This window comes from Ovis canadensis, chromosome 1 (assembly GCF_042477335.2).
Source record: "Ovis canadensis isolate MfBH-ARS-UI-01 breed Bighorn chromosome 1, ARS-UI_OviCan_v2, whole genome shotgun sequence".
NCBI classification, from domain to species: Eukaryota; Metazoa; Chordata; class Mammalia; order Artiodactyla; family Bovidae; genus Ovis; species Ovis canadensis.
Genome location: NC_091245.1, coordinates 11,221,642 through 11,238,906, shown reverse-complemented (window position 1 = coordinate 11,238,906; position 17,265 = coordinate 11,221,642). Strand labels below are relative to the sequence as shown.

At 53.5% G+C, this 17,265-nt stretch overlaps 1 protein-coding gene across 1 annotated transcript; it reads right to left on the bottom strand.

Moving 5' to 3' along the window:
- Positions 1 to 166: 166 nt before the first annotated feature.
- On the bottom strand, positions 167 to 17,019 carry TFAP2E (transcription factor AP-2 epsilon). Its single transcript, XM_069545509.1, has 7 exons — positions 16,728 to 17,019; positions 15,950 to 16,426; positions 15,349 to 15,400; positions 5,338 to 5,560; positions 3,719 to 3,837; positions 3,064 to 3,205; positions 167 to 1,334 (listed from the first exon to the last, which is right to left on the bottom strand). The coding sequence occupies exons 1-7, from the start codon at positions 16,752 to 16,754 to the stop codon at positions 1,052 to 1,054; spliced, it is 1,323 nt and encodes a 440-aa protein (XP_069401610.1). The 5' UTR covers positions 16,755 to 17,019; the 3' UTR covers positions 167 to 1,051.
- Positions 17,020 to 17,265: the final 246 nt, after the last annotated feature.

Genomic DNA, 17,265 nt, shown 5'->3' with positions numbered 1-17,265 from the left:
TGTAGCCCCTCACACAGTGATGCCCACAGCCCCCTCCAAGATTTCCCCCTTATACACTCCACCCGCTTCCCCCAGTCCCCAGGCCCTGTCTCTCCCCTGTGACCTTGCCATCTGGGGAGGCAAATCCAGGCCCGGACTGAAGAAAGACAGGGAGGGCTTCGTATCCAGTGAAAGGTTTTATTAAGAGAATGAGAACGCAGTCTGAGAGCTGGAGAGGTACACTGACTGCAGGGTCAAGAGAAACAACCGTAAATAACAAAATCTCAGCCACAACCTCAGAGTCCCTGACATCTTCCTTCCCTCCCAGCCCACCCGTAGCCCTTTGCGAGCAAAAAGACCCTCTCCATCCTAGTGTAGCTGCGTGTCTCGGTGCATGAGCAGAAGACAGTGAAACAAGAGTCCTCAGCTCACTGGGATAAATAAGCTGCACTGGACATTTTTAAACTTTAATGATAAATAAATAGGACAGACAGCAACAGCACTGAAGTGCAGCCTGGACTCAAGTTACCCAATTTGTGCTTTATCTTCCCTGTTCCTTGAGGGCCCCTCCTGCCCACTGCTTTAGAAGAGTGGCAGCGATCCAAAGAATCCACTGGGGCCTTCTGCCAGCACCCCTTTTCTGGGGGTAGGAGACTGAGATGCACACCAGCTCCTCAGTAGCACCTCTGGTTGGTTCATTTCCCTCCTGGTCTCAGTAAAAACAGCAAGGCCTTGGCCCCTGGGGATACCCATCACTGCCCAGGCACCCTCATGGGCAGCGCTGGCCCCAAGAACCAGGCTTTTCTGTGCCAACCTCCTCTTCAAACCCTTCTCAGCAGTCAAGGGTCAGAAAATTGCACACAGGAGGCAAACACCGGGGTGCTTAACTTAACAACACAGAGGTCACTTCCCCTTACTCCAACCCAGGTCCCTAACTCATGGGTTTCTGGAGGAATGTTCTTTTTCTGGTCTGACTCCAGCCCCACCTTTGAATGCTTTCAGGCCCACCCTCAGGAGGAGAGACCTTATTTCAGATCTTGGGAGCCCCTTAGGGATGGGGTGGGGCAAGCGGTTACTTCCGATGTTTGGCATCCTTCTCTGACGCCTTGCTGTCACTGTGCCCACTGCCCGCACTGCTTAGAAACATCTTGTCCAGCCCCTTGAGTGACTCCAGTAAGTAGTTCTGGAAGGCAGTGAGGGCAGCACAGATGGCGGGCCCGCCGAAACCATGGGTGATGAGGCTGAAGTGTGTCAGACAGCTCTGCACTCCCGGCTCCAGGATGAGCGCTGGGCGATTGTTGCCCAGCGGTGAGCGGTCCTGCGCCATCAAGTCTGCAAACTCCTTACAGATCTGCCTGGTTGGGGAAGGAGGGTCAGAGGTTAGAGACAGGTCTGAGTTCAGCTGGACATCATACATATTGCTGACCCAACAGTCGACAAATGATGGTCATACCCATGTTACCGAGAAGTAAACGAAGGTTCAGAGATGGAAACTGACTTGCCCAATATCACACAGCTAATAAACAGCACATTCCAATACCGTACGATTGCTTTTCCTGTGGATATTCTGCCCACATTCCAAGTCCAGCCCAACTCCTGCCTTGTCCAGGAAACTTTCCTTGATTCTCTCTCCTACCCACACCTGCACCTAAAACAGCCAATGCTTCAAGAGCTTTGTTTATGAAATTATTGGGGAACAATCCAGAGTCTGCCTTAAATAACTAAAATAATAGCTAGCAGTGAATATGAGTTGAGACCTGGATTCTGTGCCAAGCACACTGTCTGTATCAGCTCACTTAACCTCACAACAAATCGCTATTGTTATCCCTGTCACATGGAAGAGGAAACTCGTTAAGTTTCTGACGATTAGATTAGATGACCTGTCCAAGTGACTAGGCTGGAAGTTGAATCCAACTCCATTCTGCAGCCATCATTCATTTCTCTATGCATCCTGTGTCCACCTCAGGCAGGAGAACCACTTGTGTCCTCCCTTTGCATCACCAAGGAACCCAGTCAGCATCTTAGACGTGACTGGGACCCAGGAAGGGCTTGCTGAGTTAGCTGATTAATGAGTGAGGTAGGTCCTGCCCTAGACAGTCTCAAAGGCCCCATGAGTCATGGCAGTCCCATGAGTCTGTGAGTCCCTTTCTGCCTAGCACACTTGAGGGAACTGTGAAGAAGGCAGGATGGAGTTGTGATATGAACTGCCTCAGGTGGAAGGACTGAATGTCATTCTAAGCGGAAGAGCAAGCCCAAGAATGGGAGGGCAGGAGAGGGCAACAGGGTCAGGTGGAGTGGGTGGAGTTTGTGCTGACCACATTATGGGGGTCCTCAAAGGAGTCTGGATTTTATTTTGAATGGTGGTTTTCAAACTGCCCTGTGTCTGTCTCTTCTTGCAAGGGAACCCTTCCTAAAAGGTAAATCTTCGTCAAACATCAGTTCATTACACAGGCTCTGCAGCGTCCCAATAGAACCTAGTTTGAAAATCGATGCAGTACCAGTGGGAGCCTTTGAAGGCTCTTGGGTAGAGTAGTGCATGTGCGGGGCGGAAGGCTGGGGGAACAGAGGGGCGCTGGGGCAAATGTCCGGGAGTGAGACGAGGAGACCAGCATTGAACTGGCATGTGGGTAGGGTGAGGGAGGCATCCGTGAGACTTGTAGAGGGGGTCAGGCGTGAAGTAAGGACAAGGTAGGGGCAACACAGGGGCCTGGCTGGGTGCCCTGATGGAGGCGCCAGGAGCAGAGGGGCTGATTGGCAAGGCCCAGGAATGGGGTGCAAGGCGAGAGACCCTCAGCCTTGCCATGGGTGCCATGGGGCCGTGGTACCCACACCTGGGCTTCTGTGTAAGCCTGTCCTGACACTGTGTTTGTGACATACAGAACTCAGCTATGCTCACATGTCCACGTGTGCCCTGTCACGTGCAGCGTGGAGCCTAGGTGTGTGCAGTGGATCACGCACCGTGTGTCCATCACAGGTACACGTGGTGCCTACTGTGCCTGCGCTTGGCGCCCGTGTTCGTGCCCTGCACCCATAAGTGCCCGTGTAGGGCACCCATGGCAGCCTGTGCACGGCGCCCTCACTCACTTGGCAGCCAGCAGCATGCTCTTGCGGCCATGCAGCTCCCCGGGGTCAGCGTGTTGTCGGCACAGGTACTCGGCAGCTGCCTTGGCAGGGAACTCGGTCTCACAGACGTAGCCAAAGTCTCGGGCCAGGTGTACGGCCTCTCCTGAGGGAGGGGCGGCAGAGATGAGACATCAGACGCCAGGTGTACCTCTGAGCCTGGAGCACAGCCTGGACCCTCCAACCCCTGACCAGGGCCAGCCTCCATTCTGCTTCTGTTTCTCTCTTCTTCTCATTCCCCTCTCAGCCCTAGTTGCAACCCACTGCCCTCCCTTCTCGGAAGGCCTCTGAGCTCATGGGTGGGAGCTGAGCTTGAGAACTCAAGATGATTGAGCTCAGAGTCACCAGCCTGCAGGGAGGGGACTCTAACCCCCTCATCTCTACCACATTCAAACACTGGCCACTCTTACACACACACACACACACACACACACACACTCTACTTCACCAGCACATGCACCTGTGTGCTGTGTACACACGTAAAGACTGCACACATTTCACACACACCCCTTACATATGGGGCACAGAGAACACACATATGACTAAACACACCCTCCTGCATCTGAGACAGTCACACACAGTCACACTGGGCGGTGGCTCATGGCCCCTCGGGCCTCACCCTCTACTAGCGAAGTCAGCAGGGTCACGTTGGCGGCCTTGCGACGGCCAGCTGGCAGGTTGAGCCCAATCTTCTCCAGCCGCTCGCGCAGGCACCGGCCTCCATTCTTGGACTTGGCCCTGGACGTGCACACAGAGAGACACACACTATGAAGAGAGAGTCGTGTGTGCTCAATGAGCCAACAGGGCCTTGCTGCCTCCACCAACCCTGCCAGGCCTGGGTCTGGCCCTGGGGACACGCTGGGGTCTCCACCTGCCTGATCCCAATCTCTTTGTAATCTCACTGGGTTTGCAGCCACGATGGGAAAGGGGGCCCTACATCCAGCTCCAGGAACCGCCTCATTTCTCCCTAATCCTCCCAATAGCAGGGACAGCCCAAGGTGGGGCAGGATGGACCAGCATCTCAGGGTTCTTTCTCCCACCTGTGTACATCAGCATAGCTACCCAGGGACATGCAGGCCCAGAGACAAATGGGAAACACAGAGAGATACATGGGAGACATTGTTATACACACAGCTGCCCAGGGGCACATAGACACACACACAGATGAAACGCACTGAGGTCCAAGAACAGAGACATGCACACCAATAGAGACAGACACACAGTCTCAGAGGTCCAGGACACAGAAACACGTGTGCACACCAAGTCAGGAGCCCAGGGACATTTGTGCAGACACCCATGGACTCACACAAGCTGCTCTGGGATGCTCAGAGACCAGGCATAAGGGGACGCTCCCACACCCGCACAAATGCGGCTCCTACCCAAGGGTGCTGTGCTCAGTCACGCAGTCGTGCCTGACTTTGTGACCCCCATGCACTGGAGCCCACCAGGCTCCTCTGTCCATGGAATTTTCCAGGCAAGAATACTGGAGTGGGTTGCCATTTCCTAGTCCAGGGAATCTTCCTGACCCAGGGACTGAACCCTCCTGCTTTGCAGGGCAGCTCTTGACAACTGCACCACCTGGGAAGCCCCACACAAAGGTAAGCATATACTCACACAGACACACAGAGTAGAACATACTCTAACCAACACATCCCACTGAAAGTAACACAGGAAACTCACACTCATGGAAACATATACTCCTGATCCACTCCCTACACCACATACATATACAAACACACATGCACACAAACACTATCCTCAAATACATCAAAAGTCATAGTCCTGAAGCAGGAATACCTACCCAGGCACAAGGACATACGCAGAGACAGACCCAATTGTGAAGACAAACCATGGACCCCGTGCTCCCTGCTCAGAACACACACACCAGAGAAGCCTATAACTGACATAGGGAATGGGCCTTAAGTCCGGGTGGGGTGGGGGCTGTCCCTTCCCCTAACCCAGCCTTGCCCATCATGCCCAATATGGGTGAGTCCTGCATCCCTTCTCGGTACCCAGGCTCTTCTCTACCCCCGGCTTCCAGCCTGCAGACCCATGGGAGCTGCCAAGGACATAGGCCTGTCCAGAGAGCATACATAATCCTCCTGGGAGACTGAGGTGGAGATGACCCTGTGTGTCCTGGGGTGGGGCCATCCCCTCTCCAAACCCCTGAGAAAGTCTGAAAGGAGCACAGGTTTTAGCCTTGACCCTGGGCAGGGAGCTGTGGGCTGGCCTTCCTACCTGCGAAGGACACCACCCAGGAGAGAGGCATTGAGGCACTCGGGAGGTGAGAGTCGCCGCTGGACCTCCCCCACCGTCACCTTGTACTTGGACGTCGAGCTGAGCAGAGAGAGCCGGCCGGGCACGGAGCAGAAGACCTCACTGGGGTTCGTGATGCCGCCAACCAAGCTGTCTTTGGCCATTGAGAGGGCTGAAAGGCTGCTGGCTTTGGAGGGGATGGGGACTGTGGAGCAGAAGCGAGAGCAAGGGAGAGAGACAACACTGAGCAGGGGGCCACGGGGCACTGGCCAGCTGGGCTACAAGCGCACTGCTGAGGCGCCAGCTGCGCGTTGGCACCGTGCTCACATGCTGTGCACACACAGCTGCTTCTGCACGTCCCAGCACCTTCCAGAAGGATGTTCCACTAACCCTGCTTTACAAGAGAAGAGACTGAAGCATGAGGCTAACGTGACTCACTCATGTTCACTCAGCCAGTCGGTGGTGGAAATGAAACTCAAAGTTCTCTGGCTCTGGAACCCCGACTCCCCTCATTGAGTCAGGCTGATTCCCTGTTAAAAATCAAACAGCCTCAGCAGTCTTGGGAGCTTGGGCATGCATGATCACAGAGGGTGTTGGAAATAAGGAAATGGAATGTGAGCTGGAGACTGGATTCCTGGGTCACTGCAGCAGGGCGCAGCCCGATCTATGCGATCACAAGGAGGCCCCGACTCCCTGTTCCCACTCACCTGTGCTCCCCATGTCTCCCCACCATCTCAGGTCAGTGAAAGGCCGGGGGGCTTTGGACTCCCCCATTCCAGGGACAGGGAGGTTATGGCCCCATTAGGCCCCCAACCCTGGCCCTCTTCCCGCTAAATCGCTCTGGGACGTCAGGAGTCCAGGAATAAAGAGACATCCCCTATCGTTCCCTCCCCCAATACTCTCTAATTTTGTACTAATATCTATGAAGAGGAGGGAAGGGAATCTGAGAAGTTCATTCTGTAACACACATTTGGACACTCTTGGCTCTAAAAGAAAGTTCTTCCCGCAGTCTAACCTCCATTCTCCTGCGAAGCCTCAGGGGGAAGGGAGAACGACTGAGGCACTTGTTTCCCCTTGGGCTTTTCCTCTTTAGAGGAAGCGAGAGACTTAGTAGAAAAGGCAGGCTTTCTGTGTTTGGGGAGGGGGATCAAGTGGAGATCCTGAGGCCAAGAGTCAATGAGCACTCACTATACTATATGCTATGTGCGACTTCACTTTCACTTTCTACCAATAACCTCACTGAATCCTCAGAACAAGAGGCTACGTTTATTATCCCCATTTTACAGATGAGAGACTGAAGCCCAGAGAGGTGAAATAATGTGCCTGAAATCATGTAGCTGATAGACTTAGTACCAGCAGTAAGCCCTGGGCTGTGGTCTCAAAGGTGGCACTTGGCCCTCCAGTCATCTGGCAAAATGTTCGCTGAGCACCGGTGTGCAGGGAACTGTGCCTAGGGAAGGCACAGGCAAGCAAGGCTGGCCCAGTCCCTGGCCTGGCAGAGCCCCTCCAGCTTTCCCCTCTCTGAACGTGCATTGAAACCCTCCCTGCCTTCGCCCAGCCAGAAACCTCAGTGAGGCCCTCCACACCGCCCTCTCCCACCCCATCCCACCCATCACTGCGGCCTAGGACTTTCTTTTTTCCACATGCCTGGATGCAGCCACAGGTATGGAGGGACACTCATTCACTTCCCACCTGAATTTCTGCACAGCCCCTGCTCCAGAGGGATCTTTCTGAAACATCCATCACTCCCCAGCCTAGAACTCATCAGTGCCTGAGAATCAAATTCTAGCTCCATAGCTGAGCAGAATGATGCTGCCTACCCTCCAGTGAGTGCCAATCAAGGGTTTCACATTAACAGGTCTGTGGAGTAGATGGTATTTTCTATCCCCATTTCAAGATAAAGAAACTTAAAGTTCAAAGTATTAATAGTTAAGCTGGCTCAGCAATAAGGAACAGAGATGGGTCCTGGCCTTTGATGATGACCGTAGCTGTCACAGCGCCCTTCTTGGGACTTCCTTGGGGGGAATGCAGGGGACACGGGTCCATCCCTGGTCAGGAAACTAAGATCCCACATGTTGCACAGTGTGGCCAAATTTTCTTTAAAAAGTGGGACCTAGCTTGTGGTCCAGCCCTCCCTACCTGTCCTGTCTGGTCCTCCATCCGCCCTTTAGGCTCTCGACCACACTGTCTAAGACCAATACACTCCGAGCCACATATATAAATTTATATTTTCCAGAAGTCCCATTTTTAAAAAGCGAGAACCACATTAAGACTAATTTTAATATATTTTACTTACCCCAATAAATAAAAACATTATTCCTGAGTCATACAATCAATATTTTGAAAATTATGAATGAGCTATTTTACATTATTTTCTTGTACTTGGTCTTCAAAACTCAACACATATTTTATACTTACAACCCATCTTAATTTGGATTAGCCACATTTCAAGTGCTCTATAGCCACACGCGGCCGGTAGATCCTACAGTGGACAGCATAGTTGTAGACTTCAAAGTGGGGAGTGCAGCAGTTAATGGGAAAGTGTTACCATGTAGGACACACCAACACTGCCAGAACTCAGCTTGTTCAGGTTTTTGGTTTGTTTTTGCTGGTAAGACCAGATTTTGAGGTTTCTAGGTGATATCTCTGGATTATTTTTTTTCACTGCACTGTGCAGCTTATGGGAACTTAGTGCCCTGACCAGGGATTGAACCCACACCCCATGCAATGGAAGCATGAAATCCTAACCTCTGGACCATCAGGGAATTCCCTGGATTTTTAAACATTGGCAACTGATTCAAAAGTTTAGGGACGTCCTTGGTGGTACAGTGGCTAAGAACTAGATGTGGAATCTCATATGCTGCAACAAAGATCTAAGATTTCATGTCCCTCAACTAAGGCTCACCACAGTCAAATAAAAACTGAGTTAAAAAAAAATTCATAGAAATGCACATTTTAAAAGGGTGAACTGTACTATATGTAAATTATACCTCAAGCTTGACTTAAAAAAATAAAACTGTGAATTAATAAATTAACAAGAAGGGTAAAGAGACTGTCCGGTCGCCCATGATTCCTAGGCAGAGGGAATGGTCAGAAGAATAGAAAATTCTTCTCTCCCCAGCAGCCTCCTCCATCCGGCTTTTATTAAAGTCTGGAGACCCCTGAGGCCAAGCTCTGTACCAGGAGAGAGACCAAAGCTGGGTGAAGCCGTTTGTGCATGTGCAAACAGGGACATACGTGAGCACACGTGTCACACAAATGTCTATACATAAAAACTACATGCCCTGCTACACAGCAACGAGGGTGACCCTGTGCATGCGTACACTTAACAACAGACAGTGAGCCCAGCTCTATACACACAGGCTCTGCCCTTCTCCAATGTTGCAGGAATGCAGCAATGTACATAAGGATATCTGCAGGTGCTTTTGCTACTGTTGATATATTTAAATATAGAGTATATGCCAGATTTATGCAGACATAGGTGCAGCTAGCATAGTGCAAGACAAGTGTTTGTCTATATGATTAAAGACTTTGCTGCTTCCCCCCACTTCCTCCCACTTATCTGTATCTTTCCCCTCGGAGCTTCTTCCTTCAAAAATGATGGGTGTGAAGCCAGGGTTAGGAAGGGAAGCAGATGGCCTGGGAAAAGAGCAGTCATAAAGGTGGGAATTAACTAGCACAGATTGCAAGGCAGGGACACTGGCGTCTGTCTCCCATACCACAGTGAGTCCTGAAGCTGAAGTGGTCTACTCATGGTGTCCCCCTGGTCACACACGCAGAAGCCATTCACATGTACACACGCCTGCAGATAAGACCCCCCTACACACACCACAAGTCTACACACTCTGTCCACAGGTGGGAGATACGTTCTGACCACTGATTCATAGATGCTCAGAAAGCTGGTTAACACTGCAATTCTTTCCAGCATAAAATACAGGAGAAAAGGTCTCCTGACCTTGGATTGGGCACAGAGTTCCTCATACAAAACCAAAACATGATCCACAAAAGAAAATCACGAAACTGGATTTCACCAAAATAAAAGACTTTTGCACGTGAGAAGACACTATTAAGAAAATGAGGGGCTTCCCTGGTGGTCCTGAGGTTGGGAATCTGCCTAGCAATGCAGGGGATGTGGGTTCCATCCCTGGCTGGGGAGCTAGGATCCCCCATGCTGCAGAGCAGCTGGGCCCACGTACCACAACAGGCGAGCCTACGTGCTGCAGCTAGAGTCCACGCGCCACAACGAAAGACCCCGCACGACCCAGTGAAGACCCCGTGTGACTCAACCGAGACCCCTACGTGGCCAAATAAGTAAAAGCAAGAGTCTCTTCTAAAAAATGAACAAAATACTCCTGAATAAGATATCTGCAAATCCTATACCTTATCAAGGATGTGGATCCAGAATATATGAATTCTTATAATTCAATAGTGAGATAAATAACCCAATTAGAGAATATTCAAAACATGTGAATAGATGTTTCACTGCAAATGAGATATGAGTGGCTAGTAAGCATATGAGAAAGAGCTCAACATCACTAGTGATTAAGGAAATGCAAATTAAAAATATACTGAGATATTCACCAGGAAGGCTATAATCAAACAGACAGACATATCAGGTGCAGATGACAATGTGAAGAAACTGGAATCCTCACATCTATTTGGTAGGAATGTAAAATAGTACAGCTGCTTTAGAAAACAGCTTGGGAGTTTCTTTAAAAAATTAAAGACAGACTCATAAAAATCCCACAATTCCACTCCTAGGAATTTAAAAGCAGTGAAAACATGTCCACACAAAGATGCATTGTGAATGATCACAGCAGTATTATTCATGCTAGCCAAAAAGTGGAATCAAACCCAGAGTCTATCAGCTGATGAAGGAATAAATAAAATGTGCTCCATCCATACAATGGAGTACTACTAAGCAATAAAAAGGACGACCTACTAATAAAATCTACAACACAGATGAACCGCAAAAAGATTAAAAGTACAAGAAGCTAGGTGCAAAAGTTGGCATATTTATATATGTGTTTCATTTATATAATATGTCCAGTATATGCAAACATATAGACAGAAGGCAGATCAGTGGTTGCCTAAAGCTTGGAGTGGGAATTAATTACAAACGAGAATAGAGGAATTTGGGGGGAGGTATTGGAAATGTCTTGAAACAGACTGTGGTAATGGTTATACAATTCTATAAATATACTAAAAATCTTTGAATTGTACTCTTCCAATGGGTGAATTTCAGGTATGTAAATTTTACTTCAGTCAATCAGTTTTTAAAAAATGAAGTCCCAGGGCCATATTTCCAGGGATTCTCATTCAGTAGATGTGAGATGGTGCCCAGGAAATCTTCATTTTCTTAAACAAGCACCCACTGGGGATTTGATGCGTGTGGTTCCTTAGACCACACTTTAGGGTTCCACCAACCCAAGGATGTGGGGAGAGGGAGGAGGAAAGCAGACAGGAGGGGTCCTGACCCTCCTCCCGGCCCACCTGCGTTCCCTTACCTTCCCCAGTGGGACCTGCGGGTTAAGTTTCCATCTCACCAACTGCTAGAGGGTTTCTTTTTTAAATTTTTTGATTTCTTGGCCGAGTCATGTGGCTTGTGTGATCTTAGCTCCCCAACCAGGGATCAAACTCATGCCTTCTGCATTGGGAGCTTGAAGTCTTAACTACTGGACCACCAGGGAAGTTCCTGGAGGGTTCCTTTTATTTCAATTTTTAATTTCTTTTAATTGAGTATAGTTGATGTACAATATTACATAATATGCACGGATACAACATAACAATTCACAATTTTTAAAGATATATTCTATTTATAGTCATGATAAAATAATGGCTATGTCCCTTGTGTTGTATTGTCCTTGAAGCTTATTTTGTACCTCCTAATCCCCACCCTCTCACTCTCTCCTCCCTTTTTTTAAACTGTAACTCCTACCCTTCACTGCCCTGCAGGTGCTATGCTGCCCTCAGGCAGAGTCCACAGTTCATTTGCACTGGTGTTTTAGTCTGTGCTGGTGGCTCAGATGGTGAAGCATCTGTCTACAATGTGAAGGAAATGGCATCCACTCCAGCACTATTGCCTGGAAAATCCCATAGATAGAGGAGCCTGGTAGGCTATGGTCTATGGGGTCACAAAGAGTCGGACATGACTGAACAACTTCACTATGTATTAGTCTCATGCTGTGGCCTATGGTAGCCTGGGAGGCAAGTGAGGTAGGGTTGTAGAACTGAGAGTCAGATTCCATCTTTGTGTAAAATTCTGGTATCCTGTGTATTGTGGATATATTTTGCATTCAAAAATTTAAAAAATATTGCACTAAGATGCATTATCTATCTTGATTACTGAGCTCCCAATCTTGCTTCAAGTGAGTTCCTCACTTATTTCACCCCAATCCTGGCGCTGCTTTGAAGCCCAGAAACTCCCTATTCCCCTTTTCCTTCCCAGAGCCAGGGAGAGTGGAGGAAAGGGTGACTGCTCACATCATAGCCCCTGTCCTGAGGGCGGACAACAGAGCCCAGCAAGGGACTTCCCCGCCTGAAATTCTGCAACTACTCACTCTCCTGGGGGGAAGGAGGAACACCTCACTTCTCATCCCCAAACCACTCCCCTCCAGCCGTGACTGTGTGGTCAGAAACCCATAGATATGTTTAACCTTTTTAAACCTGTTGGTCTTTCCAAAGAGAGGCCACATACACATGCCATGCCCGGTGGGGCGAGTGGAGCTCGGCAATTTGTACAGGACCTCTCCGAATGCACTCAGACTTCAAACCCCGTCACTCATTCATTCAACAAACCTCCGTACCACCTCCTGAGCCTCATGCTGATGTTTCAGCTTCAGGCACTCACCGCTTGTCTTTTGAGCTCCCGCTACGACCTGTACAAAACGGCTCACTGCCGACATTCGTGTCCCTGTCTGTCTCTCTGGCCAGTCCTGCCCCATTTCTGCGCCCGGAGGACAGGTCGCAAAAATGAAAGTGACAAATGTGGGTAGAAAATTGAGGGCTCCCCGCTTCCCGCCGGCTCAGCCTCAGCCCCATCCGCCATCGCCGCCGCACAGCTGTCCCGGCTGCCGGGGGCGGCCAACCTGCAGGTGTGCGGTGGGGCCTTGCCGCCCCTCCCCGGCCTGACCTTCTCTGACTCACGGTCAAGGCGGAGGCACGAGGCCGCCTCCAAGTAGGAAGGCTGCTTCTGGGGTAAGGCTGGGCTGCCTCCCTTTCACATCCCGGACCCCAGCCGCCCCTCACACAGCTGCCCCTCCCGCCAGGGCCAGGAGGAGCTGGAGGAATGAAGTCCTTGCTGCAGCTAGCCAAGAACGAGTTTCTATAATTTCAGGGCTTTGCATAATTCTGTAACTCCAGGACTTTCTATAAATCCAGCAGTGGGACGGTCCTCCATCGCTCCTGGCAGGTGCCAGAGGACTTCAGGACGGGACCGGGGCTCCCCAAACCTTCGGAAAGGCACGAGGGCGAAGAAGGAAGCTAACCAACCGCGCCCAAGCGGCTGGCGGCGTGGCGGGAGTCCCGCAGGGACTGCGGAGAGCGCAAACGAAAATCGCCCGCTGTGTGGGGGCGAGGAGGCTTCAACTGGGCCACCTGCGTGGCCACGGCTATGTCGCCCGTGCGAGGGCTTTCCGAGGCCTGACCTTCGAGGATGGGCTCCGCCTGTCTGGTTGCAAAGCCGCAAAGTGCCGCACGAACTCCGTCTCCTCCCCGAAGGCTAGCCGCGCCCGCCGCCAGCCAAAGGCCAAGTTCGCCGCTTGGGAACCAGCCTCCTCCTTCATCTGGGAGATCCAGCTCTCGCCCCTCCCTCTTTGCGGCACTGCCCGGGGCTGTGACTCTCTGTCCAGGTTGGGGCTTCCAGCGTGCAGTCCCTAACTCAGGTCGTCGTCCCACCCACGGGCTGACACTGCAGTCGGGCCGGTGTGCGCGCCCGCGACGGCGACACCCCGCGCAGCACGGGCGCCCACATCCATCCCGCACCTGCCGGGGTCAGCGCGCAGCACTCGCGAATTCTGGCCCCACTCCCTGTGTTCTTGGGGCTGCTTTGGGGGATCCTCGCGCACCCCTAGGACCCAGAATTTATGGAAGTTTGGGCCTGGGAATTTTAGGCAGTTTTAGTTCCTCTTTGTAGCCAGTCTCTTGTCCTGTCTCTGAGCAGGGGACTGGGGTTTAAGGTACTCAGAGGCCCAGCTGGTTTTTCTACCCTTCCCCAAAGCAGAAATCCCCAGGTTCCTTGGGCTTCCCAGGTGGCCGTAGTGGTAAAGAACCCGCCTGCCAATGTGGAAGATGTTAAGAGACATGGGTTTGATCCCTGGGTCGGGAAGATCCCCTGGAGAAGGGCACAGCAACCCACTCCAGTTTTCTTGCCTGGAGAATCCCATGGATAGAAGAGTGTGGTGGGCTACAGTCCATAGGGTTGTAAAGAGTTGGACATGACTGAATTGATTTAACACGTGAGCACGTCCCCCAGGGAGTCAGTGAGTCTAGACCCCCCCTAATCCACCGAGTCGGGGCAGGAGTCAGGAACTGGGAACTGAGACCATGGAGACCATCTCCAGGTGGGCGCAGCCCCGCAGCAGGCTCTTGCCACTGGAGACGAGTTCTTCCTTCCGTCGGTTTTGGAAAAATTCACTAAAGCAAGGCAGTGGCCTCTAGCAAAGAGCTGGCTCTGACTGCACACCTCTGCTGGGACTCCAGGCAGCCTCCCCAAACCTCTACCTCCAGGTAACACAGCCCCAGTACCTGGTGTCCCCTTCCCCCAGGTTCTGGGTGGGCTATCCCCTCATCTTTCCCCACACATACTCCAGGTGGTCCAGCTAACTCCCAGCCCCAAGTCTTGGAAATCCAAGTCCCACCCCGTGCCCTGTCCCCACCCCCCCAAACCCAAATGCTCTCTGGGAGGGCAGACTGAGCTCAGGCTTGAATTTACTGGTTTGAAAAACAGCTTGTGCCACTGCGGGCTTGTCTGTGCCCCCATATTCCTCTCTTCACCGTCCCCTGCCCAAATTCAAGGAGCCTGTTGGATGCCTGAGCTTCCTGAGTCTCTGTCTTTCTCACTTTTCTCTGTCACCGTCAGAACTCACAGGTCCCAAGATCCAGTGGAGGGCAGATCTCAAACCCCTGGATTTTACTAGGGCAGAGAAACACAAACACCCCGAAAATAATCAGGGAGCAACTCTCCATCCTTAGAGATCCTCAGTGCCAAAAATCAAGTTCCTGGACACAACAGGGACCCTGACCCCCCAAAGCATGGAAATTACACCAACATGATGGACACACATTACACACTCAACAGCAAGAGACACCAAGAAATACTAGAAAGACACCTAGGAAAGGAATATTTCAGACATGTACAGGACTGCAAACTCACATAGACACCAACACCAGGCCCTGACCCTCCTGCACATGGCCTGACACAATATTCACAGACCCGCTCCCTCATCCTGAACACTGAAAGAGGCTCCCTAGTGGATAAAAAATTCCCTAGGGAAACCACCAGGCTCCCAAGGACCTGCTGGGAAGGGAGGGGCAGAAAGAACCTGGCAGGCTAGGAAATCGTAAGACTCCGTAAAGTGGAAATCATTTAACGACATCCATGGGAATAGCACCCCTATTACCACCTCTTAGGAAACAGGGAAGTGGTTTAACTTGTTCCGCAAATTACTCCAGATCTAAAAGAGTGCCCTCCCCCTTGGTAGGGAGAGGCCAGGCCCCTGCACAGGCTTGGCCGCCAGGGTAGCTAAGTGAGCGTGGTCGGGCTCCCAGGGCACCTGGGCTGGTAGGCTCTGGGGCCAATTCACCAACCACCCTAGCTGTCCAGGCTTGCAGCCTCCGCAGCCCCTCTACTGGGCGGGAAAGAGTGACCGGTGGCCACCGAGCTCGGCGATGCACTTGAGGGACGCGCCGTAGGGAAGACGTTGGTTCTGTGTGCCAGGGCGTGCACCATCTCGCCCAGTGCTGCACTGGCAGAGGCATGCCATTCTTCCTTACCTTTCTTGATCACCGACTGGTCCAGGAGGCTCATTCCCGGCTCGTCCATGGCCTGCAAATAGGACAGGGTAGTGGTAAGGGGGCTCGTAGACTAGTCTCTTGTCGCTTCCCAAGCCCTTGCTGTCTGCTCCGCCCAACGCGCACCTCCCGCCGCCTGCTGCGGCCTCGAGCCGAACCAGGATTCACCCGCGCTCCAGCATTTGCGACCGAGTTGGAGCCCTGGGAACCTCGCCGTGCCCTTCAAAGCGGGAATTTTGAACCTCAGGCAATTCCTCCGCCTCTCTTCGCTCCAGGCACAGGCTGCCCCAGTAGACCAGAACTGGGCATAGATGCCCTACATTGCCCAGCGGAGAGGGACAAAATGGTTCAGCCCCTGTCCATTTACTCGGCGAAAGGTCGCCGCCACCCAGACCCCAGGCTCAGGGACTCAGAGCCAGGCCACCTGAAAGGCCAGGCAGCGTCCAACTCAGGACGTGGGGCGCATCCTCGGTAGGCTGGGAGAAAAGTCGGACTGACTTCTGCACTGACCACTCTTTGCCGCCCGCCAGGTCCTAGGTCACCGCAGCGGATGCTGGCCCATCCCGGACTGTTCGGGCCTTACCTGCAGGTCCTCCAGGCCCGGTGGGGCCGCCAGCCCGGGGAGGCCGAGGGGCGCGTCGGCCAGGCCGTGCGCGCCCTCGGTCAGGCCTTGCAGGAGCCGCGGCACAGCAGCGGCGGCGTAGTCGCGGCGCGGGTCGAGGCCCAGGGCGCGGGCGGGCGGCGCCAGCAGGCCGGGCGGCTCGTCGTGGGCGCGGGCGGCGGCGCGGGGCGCGGCCCAGGCGGCCTGCGGAGGCTGCGGCTGCGCCAGGGGCGCCAGGCCGCCGTACGGGTCCCCGGCCAGGTGGGGAAAGGCGGCGGCGGCGTCGGGCGCCTGGCCGTAGGGCAGCGGCGGCTGCGGGTAGGGCGGGGGGAAGTAGGGCGGCTGGAAGTCGGCGGCGGTGGGCGTGTGGCACAGCGGCGGCGCCGGCCCGTAGGCCGCCTGGGGCAGTGACGCCAGGCGGGCCCCGCCGGCCGCCGCGCCCAGCCCGTCGGGGCGCTCCTGGGGAAGGAAAGGGGCGCGTCAGGCGATCCAGCGGCAATTGAAAGGACCCTCCTCATCTCCCAAGGGGCCGGCTGCCGTCCTGCCCGCTCCCGAGGCCCGAGGTCTATCTCTGAACGACCCGTGGGCGCGGGAACCTTGGGCTGGGGACAGTCCCGTGCGCACGGTTCTCCGCGGGCGCAGTCGCTGTGGCCCCCTCCATCCGAGATTTCTTTGGAAATGGGAGGCTCGGAACGGAAGGTCCAGCACCCAGGCTGCCCGATCCCCGGCCGGGCACGCCCCGGTGCCCAAGACTACTCACCATGGCGGAGTAAGTGTGCACCAGCATGGGGCGGGCAGCGCGGGGCGCGAGGCGTGGCGGCGGCGGAGCCCTCGCCCGACGGCGAGCGCGGCTGGAAGAAGGGCGCGGAGCCTGCACGACCCGCGGGCGGTCACTGTGCGGTGGCAGGGTGCAACCCAGCGCGGAGCCCGCCAGGCATCTGCTCCTCAGCAGTGGGTGCCCCGGGGCAGGTCCATGGGGGCGGGATGTGGGTCGGACGGGAGCTGATCGCACTTGGAAAAGTCGGTCAACGAGTGCCCAGCGCCCGCCTTCTTCTTCTGAAGGCAGCTTGCTCCATGCACTCCAGTTATAGTGGCGGGGGCGCGCGGGGCCTCCGGGGGCGCGCATTAAAGAGACACGCTAGGGCCGCTTTCTCCCCGCTCCCCAGTGACTTGCTCCAGAGGAGGCGTGGCTTTGGCGCGACCCCCCGGAGAGGATAGAGTCTTGGTTCCAGTCTGCGCTGGTCTGAGCGTCTTCTAGGTTTGAAGCTCCCAGCTACCTTGAAACAGAATTCGAGGTT